The sequence below is a fragment of the Trachurus trachurus genome, assembly GCF_905171665.1.
Source record: "Trachurus trachurus genome assembly, chromosome: 15".
Taxonomy (NCBI): domain Eukaryota; kingdom Metazoa; phylum Chordata; class Actinopteri; order Carangiformes; family Carangidae; genus Trachurus; species Trachurus trachurus.
Genome location: NC_139906.1, coordinates 7,944,245 through 7,971,023, shown reverse-complemented (window position 1 = coordinate 7,971,023; position 26,779 = coordinate 7,944,245). Strand labels below are relative to the sequence as shown.

The 26,779-nt window shown below is 42.5% G+C and overlaps 1 protein-coding gene across 3 annotated transcripts in view; it reads right to left on the bottom strand.

Moving 5' to 3' along the window:
• Positions 1-26,779, bottom strand: part of ehbp1 (EH domain binding protein 1) — a 190,547-nt gene that overhangs the window by 105,026 nt on the left and 58,742 nt on the right. For all 3 annotated transcript variants that reach the window (XM_083988753.1, XM_083988754.1, XM_083988755.1), the window contains exons 8-10: positions 23,407-23,544; positions 21,583-21,886; positions 17,538-17,784 (exon numbers count right to left, since the gene is read on the bottom strand). In XM_083988753.1, coding sequence (XP_083844879.1) covers positions 17,538-17,784; positions 21,583-21,886; positions 23,407-23,544 — 689 coding nt within the window. The remainder of the gene's footprint in view (positions 1-17,537; positions 17,785-21,582; positions 21,887-23,406; positions 23,545-26,779) is intronic.

The window sequence follows — 26,779 nt, the reverse complement described above, 5'->3', positions numbered from 1 at the left end:
CCTCCAGGCCTTCCCCTTTCTGCTTTTTCAAGTGACGTTTGAAAGTAGCTGTCTAATTTGAGCGCCCTAATTACCTGGGATTAGAGACCAGGTGCTATTAAAGCAATTAGACACACAGCACACTCCAGCGCCGCAGACCCTACACCCTAGCCGGCAGAAAACACACACACACACACAGACACACACACATAGCTAGTGGGAAAAAAGACACATGCATTAGCCAGTGGGACAGAGACTTTGAGCTTCTCTCTTACACCTTTCCACAAACAGGTGTCTGAGCCAACGTGTAAACATGCACAATAACAAAATGCACATTTTAATAAGGCGAAATAAGAAGAAGTTAAGGAGGGTGCACTTTAGAGAAAATGCAAATCGACTCGGGTGCTTTAAGAAAAAACAAAACAAGTGAATGTTTAAATCTTTTCTTCATTCCTGACAAACCAGTTTGCAGTGGAGTGACCCCGCCACCGCCGCCACGTTCATCATCACCACCACAACCCGCACTGATGTAATTTTTTCCCCCTCCGACACAATCTGCGGCCCAGACTGTTCCATTATTGCTCCGTCTCTGATAAAGGTTTTTACAAATGCATCTACACACTCGCAAAAGCTTTCATTTCATATCCATCAAATATTGAACACACACACACACACACACAAAAAAAAAGAAAAGAAATACCATCATATCTTCGTCTACACGGGAACCGGCTGCATTTCCTTAAGACACAAACACGGGGAGGAGTGAAATTTTCATGAGGAGCAGAAATGCACCCGGACTTATCAAGCAGTTTGGTTTTGCTGTCTCGCCTGGAGGAAGGTGTGTGCACATGTATGTATTGTGTGCGTGTGTTTGTCTTTTATCTGTCTGTGTGAATGTCACTAGTTGTGTATGTGTGTGTGTGTGTGTGTGTGTAACACTGACACAGCCATGTAGCTAGCTTCGGCTCGAGGGTAGGATTAGCGGAGAGCATCGCCTCGGCCCACAAACATTCCATATTAAAAAATGAAAAGGCAACCTTCATTACTATCAGTGGCACATAACCTCCCCACTTCCTCCTCCTCTGCCACTATTATACACAGCCCTAACAGCCTGGGCGGAAAATACAAGCCACTGACAAGAGATTCCATTATTCCTGATGCCTCAGTGTCAACAACATACATCCGACGGGGCAAAGAAAGAAGGAAAAAAAAAAATGGAAGAAGGGAAAAGGATGTGAGAGAGAAAGAAGGGGAGGAGGGGAGGGAGGGGAAGAAGAGAGGGGGGGGGGGGGGGTTAAGCTTACTACAATGCCTGAATGACAAGATAGGAGGAAGAAACCTGGAAATGGAAGCGTTCAGGTTCCTGTTGGTGTCTGGTGTCAGCAATGTAATGTAATTTTTTTTTTTTTTCTTTTTGGAAAAAGGGTTTGGGATTTGATTCGAGATCCGGAAATCATGGGGGTGAAGCGGCTGAAACATGATATGGAAAATAATTATTAAATTGTCACAGGTCGATTATAAGTTATCAGCAAAAAAAACAAAACTACCAAACTGAAGCCAGATTAGAAATTGTTGACCTGGCTATAATAATAATAATCCAATATCTACTGTAGTGTCTAAGGTCAGAGGCCATTATAAATACTTTTTTAGAGTACAGCAGGTGCAGTATATCGGAGTATATGGAGAACATTTTCCGTAATATTTATTTATTTTGATTATTTTGTGGCCAACATATAAAATTTTATATGACAGATTTTTTATAGGGTTAAACAAACCTTTAAAATACTTTTAGATATGTTGGACACTTGAGCTATGTTTACAACAGATTTAAAGATGGTCAACTAACCCTGTTGTCCCAGATGGAGATGAACGCAAGTAAACAAAGTCACGTAAACGCAGTTTGACAACTATAAGAGTATGGAGGCCATTAAAAACCGGCCTTTCAGAGTCATAAAAAAGACACAAGTCAAAAGCTTTAAGTGGCAGCTTTGTCTCTCAGGCCGGGGCATAACGCTTCAATGGGAACTTAACTGGCCTAAACCCAATGACATAAACCCACGACTCTGTGGAGAGAAAAGAGCTTCCATGTCTTTTCCAATCTCACTTTCATGGCTTCAAAGCAGTGTCACAGAGTGTCAGATTTGAGGAGGTGTTGAATCTCATACTCTTTAAAACTTGTAATCCGCTCAAGGAGCCTACGGCTAAAAAAAAAAAAAAAAAAGGACACACACACACACACACACACACACTGCAAAGCACACACATAAACACTGACTCACTTCCTTCCACATGACAACAGTGTCTACGGTGTAATTGCACACAGATACTGTATATGCATCACTCAGTCAGGCTCTAATGTGCTGATAGTGAACTGAGAGCAAACACTACGCGCACAAACTTCACACACACACACACATGCTGTAAGTATGGATCAACATGATTTAGAAAAAGGTTCACAAACGCACACTAACACACTCCGCTCTTATCCAACACACACACACACACACACACACACTTGAAACGTATTTAATACCTGTTCACATTTAAGAGGATAAAGGTTAGTGCACTTAAGTGGCCTGTCCATCCTGCTACTGGAAACCTCTCATCTGATTGGCTGAGCTCCAGCTGACTACCAACATGCTCAATTATTTAATTGTAACCTTCAATCAAAACAAGCAATTTGTTTAATCTGGGGGGGAGGAGGGGCTTTCTGCGTCCCGATGTCTTCACATTAGGAGAAGACAGGGGCGGAGGAGGATAGAAAGAAGGAAGGGAGGAAGGGAGAAGAGGAAGAAGAAACACGGATGATCACCTCACGTCATCTTGCCCATGAAATTATGCTTCGGATTTTCAAACGTTGCTGCATGAGAGCGGAGGGGAGGGAGCAAAGTCCAATCAAAAGTTCAATTATGTAAATGGAGATGTGGAGTGGATGGAACAATAGGGAAAAAGGGAGGGAAGGGGTGGAGGAGGAGGAGGTGGGGGGGTACAAAAGGCTGGAACAGGAGAGGAGAGCGAATGTAGCGTGAAAAATAATACACATTAACATACAAAGGAAATATCACATTACTGCTGTAATCACAGCGAGGAGGAGGGGGGAGGTGGTGGTGGTGGGGGGGGGGCTCCTTCCTTCCACAGAGAGCCGTGAGAGAAAAAGTGTGTGTGCATGTACGTGTGACTGCGCATGAAGACGCTGCTTAGTTAAGTCAGGCTTCGTTCTGTGTGTGTGTGTGTGTGTGTGTGCACAGGTGGAGAGACAGCGATAACACTGCAACTTTGAGCAAGGCAACTGTTTGCTCCATTTTTTAACAAATCTTGCAAAAACTCACATATCTCACCAAGAATATTTGTCTTATTTCTAGTCAAAATGTAATTTCTAGTCAAAACAAATCTCATTATACTTAAAATAAGACTCATCACATGAAAAAGTAGCTCGTTTTTAGACACTTTTTACTTCTTTCAAGCATATTTTCACTTGAAATAAGTAGAAAAATCTGATAGTGGAGCAAGTTTTTCTTCCTTATTACACAAAAAGCACAATTTGCTTTCACTGGCAGATTTTTCTACCTATTTCAAGTGAAAATTAGTTTGAAACAAGTGAAAATTATCTAAAAAGAAGTTAATGTTTAGGGGATGAGTCTTATTTTAAGTGGAGAGAGAGATTAGTTTTGACTAGAAATGAGACATTTTGACAAGAAATAAGAGTTTTTGCAGTGTATGACTTTGTGTAATATCACAAAGTGGGAATATATGTAAATACATTCATCATGATGGCGATGATGATGATGATGATGATGATGATGGGAGGTGGAGGGGAGGTGGAGGGGGGCAGGGGGGCGTGTTTCGCTCAGAAGCAGATATGCTTTTCCCATCTCAGCTCTGAACCTGCAGGCCAAGACAGAGGGGCCTTTCGGCAGTTGGCTACTGAGATGTAAAATGCAAAAATCGTGGAAAAAGCGGTTTCCTTTTCCAGGACCGTTTTGCTTCCAAGGCCTATTCTGCTCCAAAGGCATAACCATGCAAAGCAGCGGGGGGAGAGAGAGAGAAAAAGCAGAACGGAAAAGGACAGACAAGGCTTGAAATTGAAATAAAAACGATTCACTGAAAGGAAAAAAAAAAAAAAACATCATGAAATAACACAGTTTGGAGGAGGCAGCAGACAAAGGAGTGACTGTGCCAGCTTGCAGTGTGCCCATCCGCCCGCTTGCTCATCTAACGTGTAACACAGGGGCATAATGCGGTGTAAGCGCTGGCTTTAGCTTGTCATGGAAACGGCAGTAGCATTACCCACACTCACGCCTCTGCAAATTAGCTTTGGCTGAGGGGGGGAAAGAAAAAATAGAAAAAAAAAAAAACCGGCGTGCAGGGTGGGTAGGTTTGGGATGGAGGGTGTGTGTGTGTATCCGTGTGTGCGGTGAGGGTTGATGATGGTATGTATGGAGGCTGGGATTCAAAACAACATCACTTTATGGTTAAAAATGTTCAAACAGCTCTTCATCTTGAATCCATCTCCATCGTTCTCTCTGCTCCCTGTGGGTTACACTGATCCAACAGGAGATTACAAATCCCTCCTCATCATCCGTTCCTCTCAACACGAGGACCTTTTTTAAAGCCCGTTGGTCCACTTCCCTCTTCCTGAGCCCCCCACCCTCACCCCATCCCACCCCTCTGTTGTTGTGTCACCAAAGTTTTTATGCATCCACCTCTTTTCTTTGGCTTGTGCATAGATATTTTATCTGGGGTTGACAGTCTATTTATTTATTTATTGTTTTACTGTGTCTTTTATCTTTAGTATTTTGTCTTTTTTATGATGTTTTATGGTTTTTATTTTACTGTACAGCACTTTGGAAACCTTTGTGTTCATTTAAAATTGTGCTTTATAAATAAAAGGGATTGGATTGGACGACTCTCAGGTTAACTGTTGTGGTGCTGTTATGAGGTATACTTACAGTAAATCTGATGAGACTTGAATGCAGCACATTCAAGTGACTGTCCTTAAAGCTAATAGGTCCATGAATGAGCTGATGATGAGGGCTTTACATTAACAAAAACTGAGAAATAACAAGAGATAATTACTAAGTACGTCTCTATATACAACATAATATCCTAGAGCCGGGGTGTCAAACTCATTTTAGTTCAGGGGCCACATTCAATGCAATTTGATCTCAAGTGAGACGGACTAGTAAAATAACAACCTATGAATAATGAGAACTCTAAATTCTGCTTTGTTTGTTGCATCGAGTGCAAAGAAGTACATTATAAAGTATAGTTCATGGGCTTTTTGCCTTTAATTGATAGTGTCGTAGAGGGAGACAGGAAATGAGGAGACAGAGAGAGGGGGATTGACATGCCGCTCGAGTCGGGACTGTAGCCTCTGCATATGGGGCGCCTGCTCTACGAACTGAGCTTAACAACGCTGTTTTACTAAGATGTTTACAGTTATTAATCTCCCCTCTTACAAAAACTTATGATCATCCTAAAATTTCATGAGGCGAATTTGTGCAGTTCAACAATATCATGTATCTTTCGTCTTCTATGTAGGTTTTACACTTGAAAAATTCATCCCAGCGGCCGGATCGGACCCTCTGGCGGGCTGGTTTTGGCTGCACGTTTGACGCCCCGTCCTAGAGAGCATGAGAGAAAAGACTAATCTGATGTTTAAAACTTTAAAACATCGGCATCTGTGGTCTTAAATGTCAGAGAGCGGCCGTATTTGTTATAACAATGGCGTGCTGGTCATTTTTTAGAGTGACCACCAGAGTGACAGATGTTTGCTGTGATGTCACACACCACTGGCCTGGCAAATTAACTTATTTTCCTTTTGAAATCATGAATATGCATCTTTAACATGTACAGATTTTAAAAGCCTCCAGTGCCCACCCACCTCTTCGATCTTCCCCCTCCTCCTCAGATAAATAAATAAGCTTTGGGAGAAGGAAGCATAGGAGGAAGACAGAGGGGGCGGTGGTGGTGGTGGTTGGCTCTTATAAATCTGTACGGTATTAATCTCCTTTAACTGCCATCTTCAACAAACAAATTAGTGGTGCGATGGATTCAGAGATCAGCGGCTCCGATAACGCCACTATTTATCAATTAATCTAAGCCTGGGCAGGGAAAACTCATTAAGGAGGTCACTTTAGGAATTATGCTCGGCAGGTAAAGAGGCTGACTGTGTGTGCGTGTGGGTTAGGTGTGTGAGTGTGGGAGTGTGTGTGGGTGTGGGGGGAGGAGGATCTTGACACAGCAGTTGCTCAACCACCACGTAACCCCCTCCTCCCTCCTCCTCCTCCACTACAGGCTGCCATTGTCCAGTGCAGTGTGTGGGGGGGCTCCAAAGTGATGAGAGGGGTGATAGCACAGCCAATTAAAATGAACATAATTACAAAGTCACCCCTTTGACTCCTGATCAGAATACACATGCATCAACACACACATAGCGATGGAGGACGGCTGTGGCGGCGAGGGGGGGAAAATCCCGCAGAGAGGAAGACGAAGAAGGAGGAGACGAAGAAGGAGGAGGGAGGATGACAGGAGCATCCAGAAAGAGTAAAGAGAAGGAGAAGGAGGAGGAGGACAGGTGGACACTTTAGAAGTGCTAACAAGTTGAATGGGTTAACTACTTTTAATCTACAACAACTTTGCAAACATCCATTATTATGCCACTGCTGAACCATTTGCCAATTTATAGACATGTAAATGTTAGCAGGAATTCAGTCAGATATTTTGTATTTTGCACTAATTAAATGCACAAACAGGGATTTTTCGACTGATATTGTTGGATGAAAGACGACAGGATTAATTCATCTTGAACCCGTGCCGGTCGCTCCAACAGTCACTCCAACAGTTTTATGAGGATCCAACCAAACAGGAACATTTCAGCGTAGTGTAAACCCCCCCTCTGGATGTACAGTGGCATCATGCAAAAGTTTGGCCACCTCTGGTCACAATGTCTGTTAACGTGAACAGTTCAGCAAGTGGAAAATGAAATGATCTCTAAAAAGGCAAAAAGTTAAACATGATACATTCGTTTGCAATATTTTAATCAATATCAGTGTATTATTTTTGTTTTCTACAAGTTTAGAGTGAAAAAGGGAAACAAAGCAGCAGCCTGCAAAAGAATAGGAAACGCAGGAGACTTGAGCTCTCAGATACTTTGACCAAGGTATAGACAGATAGATAATATATTTACTATTTACACACTGTGATAGTTTCCGATGGGGGGGCTAGTAGCTACTAACGATGCAGGGGGCCCAAACCTTTGCTGCGGACCCTTTTCCTTTTCTGTCATTTTGAAAATGTAAAAGATGAAAATGTATATATAGTTTCAAATATAAAGGGAATGTGTCATCTGTAACTTTATGCCTTTTGTAGATTATTTCATCTTCCACCTGCTGAACTGTTCACATTAACAGAAACTTTGACCAGGGGAGCCCAAACTTTTACATGCCACTGTACTGTATGTGTGCAATAACGGCTATGATTTATATAGCAGCGCTTTACAGAAACCATTATTCATTCATACCACATTCTCACCGGTGGTGTTGAGCTACGTGTGTAGCCACAGCTGCTACTGGTGTGGTCTGGTCTGACTACATCATGATACATGATCAAATCAAATCTGTTTGAGAACGACTGAGCTGCTACAGCACAAGAGTACGGTAAAAAAAAAAAAAAAAAGCTGAAGGAATGATCCCACTCAGCGATCCAAGAGTTAAGCAGTGGAAATGCCACTTAGTATTTCCTATGGCACATACGAGCACACACCTGCATACCATAACAGTCCAAAAGAGTGGGGGGTGGGGGGGTTGCTGGAGGGCTTTATAAAGAGGCAATTAAAGCCTTATCATTTCTTCACTCGCTATCCTTTCCTCAAACACAGACACAAGCGTGCGCGCACACACACACACAGGCGCCTTAACGCGCGCACGCGACGTGAAAGACAAATCACTCAGACTAATTCATAAGGTACTTCTAAGGTCCTTTTTAAATTATGGAGAACGGTTGGTTTAATTCAATTAAAATGTAGCGGGGGCCACTTAAGGATGACGGGGGAGGAAGGTATGGCATGACTAAGTGAGCGTGGTTTTTTAAGAATGTGTGGGGGGTCTCTTCTCCTCTTCTTCTTCTTCTTAGACCCTCTGGGGGTCCAAGGAGTTTTCAAGTGCAAGGACTTCTATCTCCTCACCCGAAGCCCCCTTAAACCTCACCCCAAAACCCTGGATCCTTCTGGGTTTAAGCCCACACACACCTGGAGGACTGGGGCCGATTAAGCCCAGATTAAGATAAAGTTACCCCTTCTCCGGCCGCTATGTCATTCAAACCCCTGGATAGACGGACACACAAGACAAAAAAAGGTTTGGTTCATTCACATATACACACACACACACGCACACACACACACACAGGCACGCACACACAAAGGACTTTCTGGTCATCCTCATAAGCCCTATTAGTCTGCTATAGAGCCTCTCATAGCAGACATCAATCATGGAGGGATTAGTCAATTCCCTCTCTAAATGAGTGGCAAGGGAAACTTCCCTTCAACTCCAAAGCAGGTCTCTCTCTCTCTCTTTCAGAGATTACACAGCGATTTGTTTTCATTTTGTTCCATCTTCATCGTTTTCTGTTTGACTTGCTTTTCATTTCTCTCTCTCTTGCTCTGCGTCTTTTCCTTCGTTCTCTCTCCTGCTTGCAGCTTGTGAGGTAATCCTTGGCAGATAAAACTAAGGAGGACTTACCAAAGGCAGATTACAAGCGGCGCTTTGCGGAAGGCCCTTTTACACCAGTCGGAGCGGGTATTGAGGAGAGTGAGCTCTTCGCAGTGCTTAACTTGTGAACTCGACATGCACCCAACAGAGGAAGAGGTGGAAAAATGATAGCCGCATTACAGTAACTGGATCAAAATATATCCCTCGCAACACGCACGAGATTGCGCATTAGTACACACAACACAAGCGCTTGTCCTTTCATGGCAACTGTGTATAAAATTGAATTTGGAATAGCCACTGAATACATATTAACACTGACTTCTTTCTTTTTAAAATATTTATTCACTTTAAAAAAGTCACTCAACATATCAATGGCTGCACCTCAGCTCTGCGTATTAACTCTGAATTCCTAGTGGGTCATCTCGACGTGCAAAAAAAGTATTTTATATATGCGACTTAACTTTTTAATCTTCACTGAATCCCAGAGTTTTTATCCACAAAACTAAAACTAAACCTCACACAAAGTGATCCAGACCATCACCTCGTCAACGCATTCCTTAAACTTTTTCGACCCCGTAGTTCAGAAATGTCCTCTATACCTGTCTAACCTAACCTGATGACAGCGATGCCCTGCAGCATGAAGCGACAACAGGAAGCCCAATGATCGGACTCTGAGACTTGCATGAGAGAAGAAACTGGGTCTCCGCTCTCCCACAAGATCCAATGACAGCCAGGCCTCGCTCGGGGAGACCGGCAAAATAAGAAGTTGGGGAGGGGTCCACGCTGGGAAAAGGCAGACATTGAGAGGTAGTGACTTAGTCGTGCTCCTCTCAAGGATTATTCTCCTAATATTACACAGCTTATGGAAAGGCCAGTGTGGCCAAGGAGAGCCGCTGAGGCTTCAATGCCTCCGTCTCAGAAACGGACCAAGTGCCTGTTAATATGGACTCTGGGCTCTGGCGTTTAAGATAAACAACAAGTCTTCAGTCTTCTCATCCTTTTATTTCAAGTTAATAATGTACAGAAGCTACGGAGATTGTATTGGAGTTAATGGGTTTAGCCATTTCTGCTCATTCATTTGTTATCTACAATTACCTTTGGTTAAACTTATTCATTATTTTCTAATTTCCACTGAACTACAGAGGAAAAGGTGTATTTAATTACTTGTATTTGACTACTTGAATACTTATTTTTCATAAGCGTCGTCACAAATACAGAAGCTCCATTTGTTTCCTGACAACAGTGTTTGAAATTTAAGAACGTACAATATAAGAGTAATAAATTCTTCAGGATTTAATAGTAGAAAGTGTCCTGCTGCCGGTTTAACGTCATCGACGTGAGCCTGAGTTTCTCCGAGTCCTGCGTCTGAAAGTCTTTGTGCAAAGGTATGTCAAACTTATCAGAGAAGATGGAATAACTTTGGACTGGATGTGACGATAACAAGGCGAGAGACCTTGGAAAGGGGAGAGATCAGAGGAGGAGATGACTGTCCTTGTCTCTTGGGCTCCCCTCTGTCCTCCGAAAACATCCCTCAGTCGTCACGGCAACCTCGGTAACACTCGACAGCGCGGATGCGGTCCTCTCCTGCCGCGTACCCCGGTGAAAGCTAATTAAGAAATATCGCAGCCTTCTGCGAACTCAATTAAATAATGTTAATTTATTCTAATTTCAATTTGGAGGTAGTCTGAACTGAAGGGGGGCGGGGGCGGGGGGGGGGCTGTGAAAACAAAGTCTGGGAGAGGAAGCAGAGCGGTGGCCTCTGCCTCCCCCGGCACGGGAGCTCTCACAACCTGCAAAACTCTATTTAATTTCAACCCTTTGATTAACATAAGTAATCACACAAGCCCTTCAACTGAAGGGGAGAAAGAAAACATACCTCTGGTGTTGGTTTACTTTCTCACCTCTGGAAAGAACGAGTGTGTGTGTGTTGCACATGTGTGTGTGTGTGTGTAAGAGAGAGAGAGAGAGAGAGAGAGAGAGAGAGAGGGAAAAAGACTGTAATTTATACCTTTTTTATACCATAGTTTGTACAGGAAGCAGCACGTGGTGTTAGGTGATTAGGTGATATTGAGTTATTGATAAGAAGCAATAGTTGTATTGTGTATTGTGGTTTTTGTATTGATATTTGTAGACATTGTATTGCGATGCACTTTAACTGTACATGTACTAAATGTCCTGTCCATGCACCATTGTATGTATATATGTAACAGCCTGCATCATGTATGTCCAAGACTAATTTCCTACCGCACAAATAAATTGTACTTAAAGGTACCATTCCAGGCGGCACATTTTTGGCAAAATTATAAAAATCTGGTAAGTATTAGACAGTAATCAATGACATAAGTGATTTGACATATCAATGATGAAATTTGGTCGTCTGTGTGAGAAGCAGGGGCCAACATTTGTCTCCTACCAATCAAATAAGTCTCACACAACTTTGGTTGGATGGCCCAGTTAGACTGCAGAATCATGCAACTGCTGTGACACTGGGTCAGAGGCTCTAATCGCAGGTTTGGTTTTCAGCAGCGGTGTGTAAGGCAGAGAGCCCCCACTCTCCCAGTAAAGTCATTTATCTAACATCACAATTAGTCTCAAGCCATTTAATGATGGTAAAAATGAAACCGTAAATATCCTGCATAGTTCTTCTGCTCTGTGCTACTCCGATCAGAGCAGCGTCCCTAGTGTATTTAACGGTTTTGGTGATTCCTGATTGGACGGAGGTGGTGGGTGTTTATCAGTTATGCAATTCGAAAATAAATCGTAAGTCCAGCCGCCTGGGATGGAAACTTTAACTTAGACTTCCAAAAACCTATAGACCAGGGGTGTCAAATTTGCCAAATGTGAAAATTTTGTAGAAGGACAGTTCATTAACTGTCACCATCATAATAATGTGCTTGTTCTTGTTTACACTAAAACAACAACAACAACAAAACATTTTGAATTTTCGTTATTTATATGTTATTTCCTGGTTCGGCCCAGTTGAGATCAAATTGCGCTGTATGTGGCCTCCTGCTATAGACTATTGTACATAAAACCAACATAAAATCAAACAACAGTCACACGATGTACATGAGTTTCAAAGTGGCACCAACTCAAAAGCCGAAGACGAAGCCTTGATCTTTTTTTTTGAGATTCTCTGTGTAGATATTAAGATGATACAGAACTTCACTTCTTTGCTCAAACTTTCTGCCCACAGACGAACGCCAGCTTCCAACTTTTCTTATATGAAAATAAGGCTAATAATTCATGAAGCGGAAACTTGATGAAAATCCAAAGATCAGAGCATCTAAGTGTAGAGCGGTCTGACTATGAAATAGAGATGGAGATGAAAAAAAAAAAAAAAAAAGGAGGAGCAGGGGATCACTGAATTACTGGGAGGAGTGAAATCAGCCCCAGGGAAAAGAGATGGACTGAATCAGACCCAGACAGAGCTCGCAGCCCGCCCAACAGGAACTCTCTCTGTTCATTTAAATTAATCCCACAGACGTTTCCATCCTTCCAGCTCCTTCACAGATGTTAAACTTTGACGTCTTGGAGGATCTATATCTCTCCCCAGACAGACAGACAAGGAAGGACGGTGGACAAACACAACCGGGGCGGCTGCCGCGGACACATGAGGCATCACACGAGACTAATCTAAGATACTAACAAACACAACCAGACGTGGGCAACACAACATATGATAAAAAAAATAGATAGATATTGTACATGCGTTGCCCCTGAACGATCACAACCACAGTCATGAATCCCCTCTGCTACAGCCACACCTGAGACTTTCAGAAGCAGCTGACCACACTGCAGTTTGAAAACTCCAGCTGTGACTTTTGGATTATATAAGAGCATAATGCAATAGTGGATGTGTCTTTATTGTATTTCAACTGTGTATATAATAATATGTATTTAACGTGTTATCTTTTTATGTCTGTAATGTTGTATTTTATTGTTGCGATTCTTCAGGATGCTCCTTTAACATCTGGCAAAGGGACTAACGGTGAAAATTCGCCTCTCAGACAACTCGGGTACATTTACATTTTGTTATGGTGTTATATTAAGACACACTGTCCCTTTTCAACTAAACAAATCAAAAACAACGTCTCCATTTGTGTTTACTTAGAGCACAGTGGCCCCCTAACTTAACATTTAGGAGTGCAAGCGGAAAACTTAGGGGCGCACTCTGTAAATTGACTTCCAAATCAAATATTAACGTTTCCTTTTCATTTCAGATTCCATATTCTTTGAGTCTCTTGAAACTTTCCATTTTCACTTGTGTTAAAAAACAACAAAACCCCCATTTAGGGGCCGTATGCATGTAGCCCTGGTCTCCTTCCCTGATTCTTCATGTCTCTGTTTGTCTTTTATTGTCTTTTTATATTTCTTAGTGTTTTATCTGATCTTGTGTTTTTCTTAGTGCTTTTATAAGCTTTTAATTAACTTTCTTTATTTTACTGTTTTGTATCTGTTGTGCAGCACTTTGGTAACCTTGTTGTTTTTAAAATGTGCTATACAAATGAAGTGGATTGGATTGGATGTGACAGGAAAACAAACAACATAAAACAAAATGATACAGAGATTATTTCTGGAGTTGAAACTTTCTGAGATCCATTTTTTTTTGTTATTTGTTTTAAGGTGAGGACGTATCGAGTTTAGACGTCATCTGAGTCAAACTGCTTCTGGTTAACTGTGAAATGCCACCACTCGAACTGGATAAGCCTGAGTGTTGTAATGGAAGTTTTTATGTTTACGACCCTTGATTGAACTTGTATGAAGATGTATGCTCATGAACTTTAGGTGAACTTCGAAGAAAAGTGCAAGTTGCACTTTTCTGCTGTGCAAATTACAGCAATATGCAGGTGTTTGTCTTGGTTCCTGTTATTTTGTGATGATTACGCTTAAGCAAACAGTTGTCTCGATATCCAAAACCACAAGTGAGATGTCAACGAGATGTCAACACGCTGAGGTGTGAAAAAACCACGACAAACCTGCAGTTACAGACAACAACTAGCTTCCTGCCTTTACATATGAGTTCATCTTATAATAGCCCAATAACATGTCAAAAGCACTAAGTGCAAACTTGTACTCTGCAAACGTATTCTGCAAGAATGCTATAATGTTACAAGGTATGATGCTGGCTCCTTCCTGCTCTTGTGCCTACAGTATGTAACCTGATGTAACCAAATCTTAGTGTGCACTCTCTCACAAGTTAAAGGAAATTTCCACAACAGTGAACTGTTTTGAGTGTGTAATACGGCAGCAAAAGAAGGGTAAAGATGCTCAGCCTGAGGTAAACTCTGGTACAGATAGTAATATATTTTGCAACATACATTCGTGTCCTTGTCCTGTCCATGAATTGCTACTACTGAACGTGTCCTCTGTTTGGCAAGAAGCCAGTTAGAGCTTAATGTAAATCCGATCCATATGTGTAATACCTGTATACAGAGTAAGTGGGCGCGCGCCATATGTCCAATACATGTCCTGATTTTCCACAAGCTGCCAGTGAAGTGGGCGTTTTTAATGCAATGAGGAGGAGGATAAAAAATTACATCCAAGATGAAGTTTAATGCTTAAATCTGCCATAGTGAATACACGCATGACGAGGACAAGAGTGTCTGACAACAAAGAAAATGACAATCTGCATCTATAGAATATAATAAATATGTATTTTTGTGGTTTAAATCCTAATTTCACTATGATTCAATACATAACCTTCCTCACATCCTTCCTTTATACCTTATACCTGAAATGCTCCTTCTTTATTTTATTATTTATTCTATCTCTGTTTTAAATGTCACTCCCTGATCACAGAAATATTATTTCTGCACAGAAGCTCTGACCCTCACACTCTTTAACATTTGTCCAGCCGCTGCACCTCACCGTTACCTTTGCACTGACTGGATATGTCTGAATAAAATGTAAATAGGATAAAAGACATGCTAATCTCTATTGGTTAGCAGAGCTTTCATTTAACAAACTGCATATGAGACATTTCATAACCCTTCGGGGCAAGTTGTACATACTTTCAAATATATCAATTTCTATTCACATTCTGAGATTAGACCTAGTTTCCCATGTGTGTGTGTGTCTATCTGTGTGTGTGTGTGTGTTTATCTTGGTCCTACACACCACCTGCCCACATGAATAGTTAGTAGAATTAAAAAACAGAGAATAGTACACACACTTTTATATGAGAGAAGTAGAGGTTAGTTATGTTTTAGGGGAAGGTTAAAACTGCCCCGGCTTGTATTCACTAAACTGAGCCCAAGGCGGACGAGAAACTATAAGAACAGACACACACACACACACACACACACACAGAGTTGCTGCTGCTGCTGCTGCATGGGAACACGCGCTCCCACCATCTACACTCCGCACACGTTCATAGCGTGATGATGTGTTGGTTTCGTCTTGGCCTCTCATAGTGGGAATGTCTCCTCTTAATCCTCTCTGACTTCATACATTCAAAGGTCATCTCGCAGCCTACACATGGCTGAGGCGAGCCAGCGAGTGTGTGCATGTGTGTGTGTGCGTGTCTATATGTGTGTGTGTGTGTGTCATAGTGTCTTGTGTGAATAAGAAAGAGAAACCTATTCACACTAGCAGTATATGTCAACAAACCCTGTAGGCCTATCCTTGTTTACTGTGAACATCCTATCTCTCTCTCTTCAATTCCCTGGCCATCTTCCCTCCATTTCTCTTCTCTCCTTCTCTTCTTTCTCTTCTCCCCTTCACTATCTTCCACCTATTCTCCTTCACAGCACCCCCCCCTCCCCTCCCCCTCACTCAAACACCCTCCCATCCTCACCCACTATTCATTCTTCGCATCCCATCCCATCCTTCCCTCCCTCCCTCCCTCCCTCCCTCCCTCCCTCCAAGCTCCAGAGGCAGGGGCATCTCTTGGCGAAGTGTGGCCCACCACAGGCCACTGGCTCTGGGTAATTAAAGTGGTTTAGGCCCCCTCACCCACGGTCACAGGCAACTGCAGCTGGGTGATAAAGGCACTGTGCCATAATTACATGGACGGCCAGCATCACCGCCCAGCTACACTAAAACAGTCAGCTATAGCCAGCTGCATGAGGAGGAGGGACCCGTGTGTGTGTGTGTGTATGTGTCTGTGTGTGTAAGTAACTGTACAGAGTGTGTTTGCATGTGTGTGTGTGTGCACAGGGGGTCAACACCCCCTTCTGATCGCTCTGCTGTAGTTAAGCCCCCTGTGTTTAAGCCCCACATAGGCTCATTGAGCCCCTACACACACACACACACACACACACACACACACACACACACACACACACGTTTTCAACCCCCACCCCCCCAGCCAATCATTCCCCACCAGTGGTCTGACTCCTGCAGTGAGTGTGTGTGACCATCAGCCATTTAATTAGACCCAGCCATGATTTACCTAATTTAAATAAATAAATAAACATACGAAAACACCCCAATAAACAAATACCTATATTCAAATGAGGAGCCGGGGAGTTTCATGAGCATAAAGAATGGGGCAGAAGATGGGATTGTGCAGGCGGAAAAAAAGCTAATGTAAGGACCACTGACTGGACGTGGACGCACAAGCGCACAAGCACACACACACACACAGACACACAAAAGTCACTCACTTATAATAACACATGAGCCAAAATGAAGAGCAGTAAAAAAAAAAAAAAAAGTAGCTCTTGAATTCTGGGAGTTGTTTAAAGACTCACTCAGTGTTACTTTCTAATTAAAACGTCTTCACTTTTACTGTTTTTGGCAAATTAACTGAAACTTTGGTCATTTCCATTAAAGCCACTGAGCCCCCCCTGGATCCCCACATCATTTAAATACAATTCAAGACACAAGGTAATATTATGACGTCATTGTTTCTGATGAGTCCATCCCATACATTTTACATTTAAGTCATCAAAACTCTGACCAATGTTTGAGTATCACTACCAGATGAAGAATAGAGTCGACACACCAGAAGCTGCTCCTTGAAAATGTCATAAACGTGACGTTTCGGGCGCCTGCCCTTCATTAGACATGAAGTAATATTCTTACACCTGCACAAAGTCTCTTAAATATTTCCTAATCAATTGTCTATATTGGTATTCTGTTGTTTTCACATTGTATTGCATCTCTGCATGTATTTTCCTATGCTTATACGTTCTCCCATGCGACCATCACTACTGTATAGTAGCCATGACTGACAGTTTGTTGTGACGTTATGAACTCATACAGGGTCGTGATCGGTCGTGAACGATGACTGGTTGTTTGTGTGATCGTTTGATCTGACATCATGGTGACTATTGTGAAAGACAAAAATAATTGTGTGGCCTGAACCCGGCCTCAAAGGGGACATATTATGGAAACATCACTTTTTGAAGGCTCTTTAACATATATTTGGGTGTTTTTGTTTTGCCTCCCGGCCCCCAAAAATGTGAGAATTGACTAAATAATCTGTAATTTTCAGGCTCCTGAGGTTGAAATCCATGTGGTTTTATGAGCTGTTCCATCAGTTGTCTAACAATGATGTAATTAGTTTTCGAATTTGCATAATACCACCCGCCTACCTGTGAGTACTGGTGCAGGTAGAAGGGGCGGGGCAAGCAGTGGCTCATTTGCATTTAAAGGGACAGGCACTGAAACCAGCCGTTCTGCACAGGGCTGTTTTGAACGGCTGAAAAAAGAGCTGTGATGTTTGATCCTTGGGGTATTTTGTCTTTAAGACACCTGGGAACTATTTTAATTTATGGGAAAGGGGCAGAATATGTCTCCTTTAAGATGAGACTGCATTTGCCGTTTTGCTGCTGCATGTGCCTGCGAGGCCTGTCGTGGGGATAAATCAAAGTTTATTAAATGCAAGTGGAGCCTGTTTACCTTGGGGGAAGCGGAGGCCAGCTCTCTCCCCATCAACGCTGCCACTGGGCCGGGCCCGACTGGCTGCGCTCGCTCCCTGTCCGGGCCAGCGCTGGGCTTGGGAGCTGGCGGACTGGGGCCGAGGCCAGGGCCGGATCCCGGGGGCGGGGGAGCCCTCCTCTTCTGGCCGCCGCCCACATCGAGGGAGGGGCCGCCAGCGGGGGGCCGCGTGGGGCTCGATGTCCTTGGCTCGTAGAACGGGTTGGATCTGAGAGCGGAGGGGAGGAGGGAGAGACGACAGAGGAGAGCGAGACGAGACAAAAAGACGTCACGTTAGCAAGTGGGTGAATGTGACACATCTATACAGTCGTGTGCACAGATGGAAGAGTGGGATCTGATCAATATTTATACCAACAGTGTTTGTTTACAGGTCAACAACCCATAACTGAATAGCTCTGGATATTATATACAATACAATTCAGTGACAAAAAAAACACAAGAAACATTACATACTGAATATTAAAACATCTGAAAATGAAGAATCAAGATCAATTGCAGGATTTTCATTTAATTAAACATAAGGAAATTGCGGTAACACTTTATCTGAATGGGTGTTCATAAGACTGTCATAAACGGCAATCAATACTTATGACAGTTAAGTGTCATTCAGTAAATTACGTCACTTTTGATGCAAAATTGACAATGTTTTAATGTCTTTGTTATGACAACTTCACATAAACCAAGTCAACATAATGTGTCATAAACATGTCATGCATAGCAGACCTAATCAAACTTTAAAAAAAAAAACATTTAGCTTTATATCTTACATAAAAGTTTTGCATTTAACCGATCGGTCTATAGCTATTCAATTTACTTTACAGAGGGAAATTCAGTGCAATGTGGTTGTTTTTTCGTACATTTCCGCAGCGCACAGCTTGGTAGGAAAAAAGGGAAAACAATGTTGGCACATGCGCATAAGTGGTCTGGAGTGGTCTTGATGGTTTTCATATTCAACCTGCACTTCAACACATGTAGGCCTGTACTGGGTTTTGTTGTTATTTCTGTTGGAGGATATAAGCAAGGTGCCTTTTTCGTGCCAAATTTGTACTTTACAGGAGAGAAACTGTGTTCAAAGTTTAAAGAAAGCCATTAAAATAGTCTTTGAATTTAAATATACTTTCTTTGTGTTTATTCTACACTAATTTGATGATTATCCATAAATAAATAGTTGTCATAAGTGGAAAAATTGCAGTTTATTCTTTGATTAATTGCAGAAAATTGCGCGATTAATTAGTTGTTTTTTTTAAATAGATTGACAGCCCTAATCTTAACATGACATTAAACTGTCATAGTTCATCAGTTAATTAAAAATTAGGGAAATTGCTACATGGAAACGAGAGTTTGGTGAAACACAATGAACAACACACACACACACACACACAAGTGGTAAGGTAATAGAAGATGCAGGTGCACTGAGGTCAGGTCTGGGTGACCTCATATCCTCACGGCCCAGGGTGGACTACTGACAGACACACACACACACACACACACACACACACACACACACACACACAGCCACTCGTACGCACATACCAGAGTGTTATCAATATACAGGCATGCGCTTGTGACACTGAAAGCAGGGGCAGGGTCTTGAGACATTCACTCAACATGCAACAAGCAATCCTAAACAAACAAGAGAATTGGATGGAGAGGGGTGAGGGAGGGTGAGAGCGACTGTGAGAAAGAGAAAAAAAAAAACTGATTGACTAGGTATCTGTCTGAAAGAAAAGGTTATAGCTACTCAGTGTCTATCTGACCGAGAGGGAGCAAGAAAAGAAAAGAAAAGAAGAGGGGGGGGGGGGGGAAGCGAAGAAAAGAAAATCAGGCAGGTCTATAGAAGCTTTAACAGACCAGCACCGGCTAAAAGACATGTGAAAGGGCTCCAGTCAAAACACCGCGCTGCCCTCTTGAACTTTCTATTCTGCGGTGAGCTGCTCCCGATGTACGAGACGCAGCAAAAGAAACACAGCCAGTCTGTCTTTAGACTGAAACACACGTCCCGACTGTCGGCGTGACGGCTTCGCTCAACGGTCGGCCGCAAACCTACAAGTCTACAAATTTTAAAAAGGCAGAGGCGCTCTTCTGCAGAGGTCACACACACACACACAATGAAATCAGCGACTTAGCGAAACAAAAAGGATCCTCAGGTTTTGCTACAACTCTTAAATCGCTGATTAAATGTTATCATTAAAAAACCTGCTGAGGCAGTTAACAAGACGTCCTCCTGGTTGGCTGCGTAGTTTCTTTAATCATAATAAACAAAACAACAACTTTTGAGGTGAGCAGAGCCTGAGGAAGTTAAGGAGGATGGCGAGGAGGGAAAGTATGGAGCAACAAATTGATACGAGAGAGGGAGGGAGGGAGGGAGGTAGGGGGGGAGGCAACGACGAGGAGGGAAAGGAGGGAGACAAGGTTAAAGAATGCAGTGAAACAACAGGGCCCTTGTTCCTGTTGAAAGAGCTGCCTCGTCACTCTGACTTGATGGAGAAGGAGAAGGAGGCGCGGGGGGGAGAAGAAGGAGAAGCAGAAGGAGAAGGAGAAGGAGAAGGGGTCTTAGAGGACTCGGCCTGCCAACAGCCAACAGTAACTGAACTAGACAGTCTGGATCCTTCGAGTACAGGCCACTAGTAGAAACCACGTCAGGGAGCTGCTCTGTGTTTGTCTGACTCCCTCTATAGCAAACAGTTTAACATCCCACACACACACACAGAGAGAGAGAGAAGTGTTTAATGCACTGGACACGTGTAGGAAGTTGCTTCAGGCGTCTTTATATGGCACCAACTACAGGTGAAAGTTGAGAAAGTTAAAGTTGAAAAAATACAACAGGATGAAACCTGAGATTTATGAAAGTCTGGAAATATTGTAGCTCCACAGTGACCTCTTTAGTCACTGTATTGTTTGTTTTTGATGTTTTTTTAAGTATATTTTTGAGGCTTTTTGCCTTTAAAAGGAATACTTCACCCAATAATAACCCGATAATTCACCAATTTTCTATTCACAGTCATGTCAAGGAAGGGTTTGGAGAACTTTCAGAGTCATCAAAACGCTTTAGGAGTTCCAGGGGGGGTCCGGCTGGCAACGGGTTTTCATATAATGGCGGCGGATAGAGTTCACTTTTGAATCATCCAAAACACACACTATGAAACATCCAGATACCTCCATACTGCTCGTCTGTACTGACCCAAGTGTCCTGAAGCCGCCACATGAAAAAGTTGTTTGTAAAAAAATAATGTGATCTCTGTCTTTAGCCTTGTTGTAGCAGTAGCTCCCAGTGGATGTATGAGATTTGCTGCAAGATGTTCTTCTGTGTTTACATCAAACATCCAATGGTTTACAGCGACGAACGAACATCTCGCAGCAAATTTCGCGCATGTGCACAAACATCAACAGAGCCACTGGGAGCTACTACTACAACAAGGATAAAAACAGAGATCAAATTTATTTTTCCAGACAACTTTTTCATGTGGCGGCTTCAGGACACTTGGGTCAGTACAGACGAGCAGTATGGAGGTATCTGGATGTTTCATAGTGTGTGTTTTGGATGATTCAAAAGTGAACTCTATCCGCCGCCATTATATGAAAACCCATCACCAGCCAGCCGGACCCCCCCTGGAACTTCTTAAGCGTTTTGATGACTCTGAAAGTTCTCCAAACGCTTCCTTGGCATGACGGTGAGTAGATGATTGGTGAATTATCGATTTTGGGTGAAGTATCCCTTTAATTGATAGCGTAGTCGAGAGAGACAGGAAATGGGGAGGCAGAGAAAAGGGGCAATGACATGCAGCAAAGGGCCGCCGAGTCGGGATTCGATACGACGTAATTAAGAAATAAAAGTCTGGGCCGTCGTGTGGTGCAGTGGGTAGAGAAGGCGCCCCATGGCAGTCGGCCCCGGTTCGAATCCTGCATTGGGCGGCCCTTTACTGCATGTCATTCGCCCTCTCTCTGCCTCACCTATACTATCCTATAAAGGCAAAAAATATTTAAGAAAATTAAATAAAAGTCTTACTCATCAAGCTCCTCCTCCTCGTTGCGAGCCATGTCGGCGTACAGGTATTTGCTCATGTCGACGGGCCGGACGCCTTTCCTCTGCCGGGGCTTCGGGGGCTCTGGGTCCGGCTGGGGGTCCAGGTCCAGGTCCTGGTCTAGGTCCTGGTCCTGGTCCTGGTCCTGGTCCGGCTCCTCGAAGGGGTTCCCCGGTGTAAGAGCCTCCTCGGGGTCATCCGGCTCGTTGAACGGATTCGAGGTGTCGTGGTCGTAGAAGGGATCGTCGTCTACTCGCTTCCGTAAGACCGGCTGAGCAGGAAGACGCTCTGTGTGAACGGGAGGAGAGAGAGAGAGAGAGAAGCGCATGGATGTAAAACACACACGATACTGAACTAAAACAGCCACAATGAGTCAAATATAATCCTATAACCGTTGGATCGAGAGCTGGGCATCAAAATAAATGTGACTGTCTTGCCTGATTTGCCTTTTCCTATTGTGTTTCTTCATAAAAACATGATCCACAAGTGAACCTGTGGACTGTTTTATGTTTGCTCATGTCAACAGTTGTTGTATCAAACTTCACACCTGACACACATGCATGCCTACACACAGCTACGGCAGCAAGCGTATCATCCCTAAAACAAATAAAAACCAATAAAACTATGTAAAATTTCAATTCTGGTTTAAAAAGATTATTGTTGTGGCTGAACATAAAGTAAAAAAAAACGCTGAACTTCAGATTAAAGACAACTTAAACAAGCTGCGGTGTGGGAGAGCGTGTCATTCAAAAACAAACAATCCACATTAATACACCTGGCTACTCAGGTGGCCAGACAAAAATATTGGTTTTAGCTATCGGACTGAAGCGCTGGAGCCCGGCTGCTGCTGTAGTTACACATGACTACACACATTCACAACATGCGTGTGGGTCCAAACTTCAAATTCCAATGACACTCTGAAAACAAACCTTAACTTTTTTAGTGGCGGGTTACAACAATGACAATATCCATCCTCCAAAAAGCAACATGAGGCCGAACACACACATGCACACATACAAAGGTTATTATAGTTTGAAAATTTTCATTCGTTTTTATTTTTATTCAGTTCGCTTTTTTATTTCAGTTAAGTTTTAGTTAAACAAGTGATGAAGCAGTTTTAGTTTAGTTTTTATTTAGTCTTAGTTTTTCAGGTTTTAGGAGAAAGCCTCTGTGAGACCTCTGAAGATGAACTTCCAAATTTGTAGGATTTTTCTCTTTTGCATCCCATAAATGTTCCCATCAGTCCTCATCACGTTACATTCACTCTTATCTACCCATATTGAGCTGTGGTGTTTTCTTCCTGCAGCTTTAGACATGTATCTAAGAAAACTAAAACTAATCTCATGTTATCTGCAGTTCAGTTTAGTTTTAGTTAGTTTTGCGTTGTTCATTGTAGTTTTTTTAGTTCTCGTTTTTGGAAAAATTGTCATTTTTATTTTTATTTCAGTTTACAAAATTATTTTTTCACTGCTAGTCTTAGTTTTAGTTAAAGGGATAGTTCACCCTAGAATGATATTTCGCTCATTATCTATATATTATATAAAAAGAGATATTGCATATTGCCCGCTGGGGATTGCGGCAACAATGGGTTGTGCAATCCCCAGCGGGCAATATGCAATATCTCTTTTTTTTGTGTGTGGACTAATGTTCCCATATGCTTTTATACTAATATTTCATGATGTTTTTATAGGTTTTATGTTTTGTATTTATTGTGTGTGTTGTGTGATATCACAGCGGAGAAGCAACGTGAATTTCGTTGGAATTCTTTTTTCAATGACAATAAAGACAATCTATCTATCTATACATACCGTCGTCGTCGGGATCACCGAAGGGGTTGAGGTGGTTGGGATGGAGGTCGTCCTCGGGGTCGTCGAAGGGGTTGCTGCTCATGGCGGGAAGCGCGTCCTGATCCTCGTCCTCCAGGAAGTTCAGCTTGTTGATCAGCTCTGTCGCCACAGATTCAAACGTCAAGTCACAAAGATGTGCGACAATAGCAAAGAGTCAAAAACAAACACCAAAAACATCAACAACAAAAACAACACATTTCCCCACAAAGAAAAAGAATGAAAACAATACAAACCCCAAAATATACCACACAAAAAAAATCACACTGCACTTTGGAGTGAACCACAAACATGAAGACCACTCAGTCTTTGCTGGGGAGCGCTGCCTAAACTTTTCCACCTCAGCCAACTGCAATGCATATACGCAACAGTGGCATTCTGGGGAAAAAAAAAAACCCTGTGTGTTGGTATGGAGGGTTACTGTGGGAGACAGCGAAGGCAGCACGGAGTTGCTATGGAGATGCTGTCTGCGAGAGGAGAGCTAAGCCTTGTCCACTTTATCTTCATCATCCTCACTGTAGCTCAATCGCACGCTGCCAGTGTGTGGGGGTCAGTTCTGAAAAGAGTGTAAATGTGTGTGAGGTAGATGCCAAGAAGTGCTGCTGAGCGCGACGACAGAGTCTCTGTGTGCATGCCGGTCCTTTGGTCTATATGTAGTGTGGCTATGTGAAGTGGCGGCGCCTGATAAGCGCTACAGCACTTTCTCCTCGCCTCTTACCGACAACATTCAAGACCCGTTTTAGGCCACGACAAGTGCATGTGTGTGTGTGTGTGTGTAGTGAGTGTGTTGTGCAAGCAGAAAACTTGGGAGGCACAAGTAGAGAAACCTCAGAATCCCATAAGTTAGATAGTCAAATCTGACGTTTCGCATTTTAATTAAAGGGATAGTTCAACATTTTGGCAAATTGGCCCATTGCCATAATCCCTATAGTCATAGCAGTAGGTTCCTTACCTTTAATTGTCGGTGCAAGCTTGTTTTAGAACGGCGGAGCAGAGCCGTGAGCTGCTCAGAGCTACGCTACGGAGGCTCATGGGATTTCTTGGTTTCCCTCATCAAATACACAATCCAACAACTCCAAAATGCTCTGGTGGACAAGTTGTGACCTGCACATTCACAACGCTATGAGATAATAACAGAACGTTACCAGACAGACAGGGAAATTCATGCAAAACTGCTGATGCGCATTCCCATCTGGGGCAGTTTTTCGGCAAGTAGTCTCTGTATTTACCTCTAAAACAACTCTGTCTGGTAACGTTCAGTTATTATCTCATAGCGTGGTGAATGTGCAGGTCACAACTTGTCCACCAGAGCGTTTTGGAGTTGTTGGATTGTGTATTTGATGAGTTTGATGAGGGAAACCAAGAAATCCCATTAGCCTCCGTATAGCGTAGCTCTGAGCAGCTCGCGGCTCTGCTCCGCCGTTCTAAAAATAGCTTGCACCGACAATTAAAGGTAATGAACCTACTGCTATGACTTTAGGGATTATGGCAATGGGCCAATTTGTCAAAATGTTGAACTATCCCTTGAAGTCTGAGGTTTGTTGTGAATTACAAAGAGTAACAATGAGTATGCAGATTTTATTACAAGATTAGAGTTAATTGATGAGTGCTTATCTCATATTCTCCTCAATGTAGTTTTGAGTGAAAACTTTGCACTGTCCCAACCTGACTCTATCTAACTTCTCAGCGTCTCTCCAGCTCGAGGCCACATCATAAAACCCTCCAAAAAACAACACTGATTGAAACGCACTCATCCATTAAAAAAAACAAAACAAATACATTTAATCCCAATTTGAAAACAAAGCAACACAACTTTTGTCCTCCTTTTTATTTGGATCCCCTTTTTGGTCTGGTTTGGTTCACCTCCAATTGCAGTAAAAATGAAGGAGAAGATCATCACACCATCAAAAAAAAAGAAAAAAAGAATAGGAACCAAAAGGATGAACACTGACTGATGTGTTCACGACACCTTTGTACGGCACATCACAACATGAACCAAAATAAACTGTAACACCAAACCACATGACCACAACACGATCACAATACCAGTGTCAACGAGGCTCGGGAAAGGGAGGGAAGGGGAGGGAGAGGTGGGGAGGGGTAGAGGAGGTGGGGGTGGGGGTGGATTTGAGCCAAGGAGAAACAAAAAGAGGAGAGCTGGAGAAGAAAGGGATTAAGAAAAATAAATATATGGATAGAAATGGTGGTAATGAAAAGGCAGGAGGGGGAAGAGGAGGAAGAGGAGGAGGAGGAGGAGGAGAGGTGGCACAATGTTCACGAGACGATGAGAGTCAGAAAAAAAAGTAAAAAAAAAAAAAAAAAAACAGGAGGTGAAAGAAAGGTGAAAAAAGACCTTGGGAGGAAGCGGCAGGCTTAGCGGTTGCTTTGCGTGCTCGCTTAAGGACACCACCTTCATCATCATCATCATCATCATCATCATCATCATCATCATGTAAGCAGCTGAGGGCATTCAACTGGTTTACTATCTCTGTAAACGACAGGGCCATACAGGAAGGGAGGAAGGAAGAATAGCAGTGAACAAGGCAAAATAACACACCCCATCGAGAATATCAACACACACACAGACATACATACATACATTATCTCCTATGTGTACATAAATACACAGTATATCAGTTTGGATCTTGGTTTGTGTTAAACTTTGTCGCTCACTAACACAACATTGATATTAGTGGACAGATATTTCTAACACAGCTAACTTGTTGCTATCTGTATCAGTTTATACAAACAGATGAAGGTTGAAAAACACACAACTTATCTTTAAAAATCATAATTTTCTAGTATTGTGTTACTCTGTTTTTTCTAAGGATGCACAATAACTTTTTTATTCCCCCGACCGATACCGATAACCGATAACTATCTGCTTCTTATAATAACCAATGCTGATAACATTTTTAACCCTTCTCTTGTGTGAGGGTCGCCACTGACCCGTTTAAATTTGTTTATTGCATCAAGTCTTTTTGACTTTGTCAGGAACCTCTATTTAAACAAAATAAAACAAAAAACAAATTGTTAAAATTATGACATTTCTGGTGTTAGGGTCAATTTTGACCCGGTTATAACGATAAGAACAATAATGAGAGTTAAAACTGAAATCATAAGTGCAAAACCAACCTTTTCATGGATAAGGAAGTCTAACAATGTAACCAAGAGATGAGAAACAAATGGGATGATAAATAATTGTTTATAGTGTGTTTTACAGCTGATTTAAGACTCGGAACTGACCCTAACACAAGAGATGGAAGCAGAAAGCTAAAAAAAGACGAAGGTTAATAGTTTATATACACACCTAGAGGTTAAGAAAGGCTAAGATGTA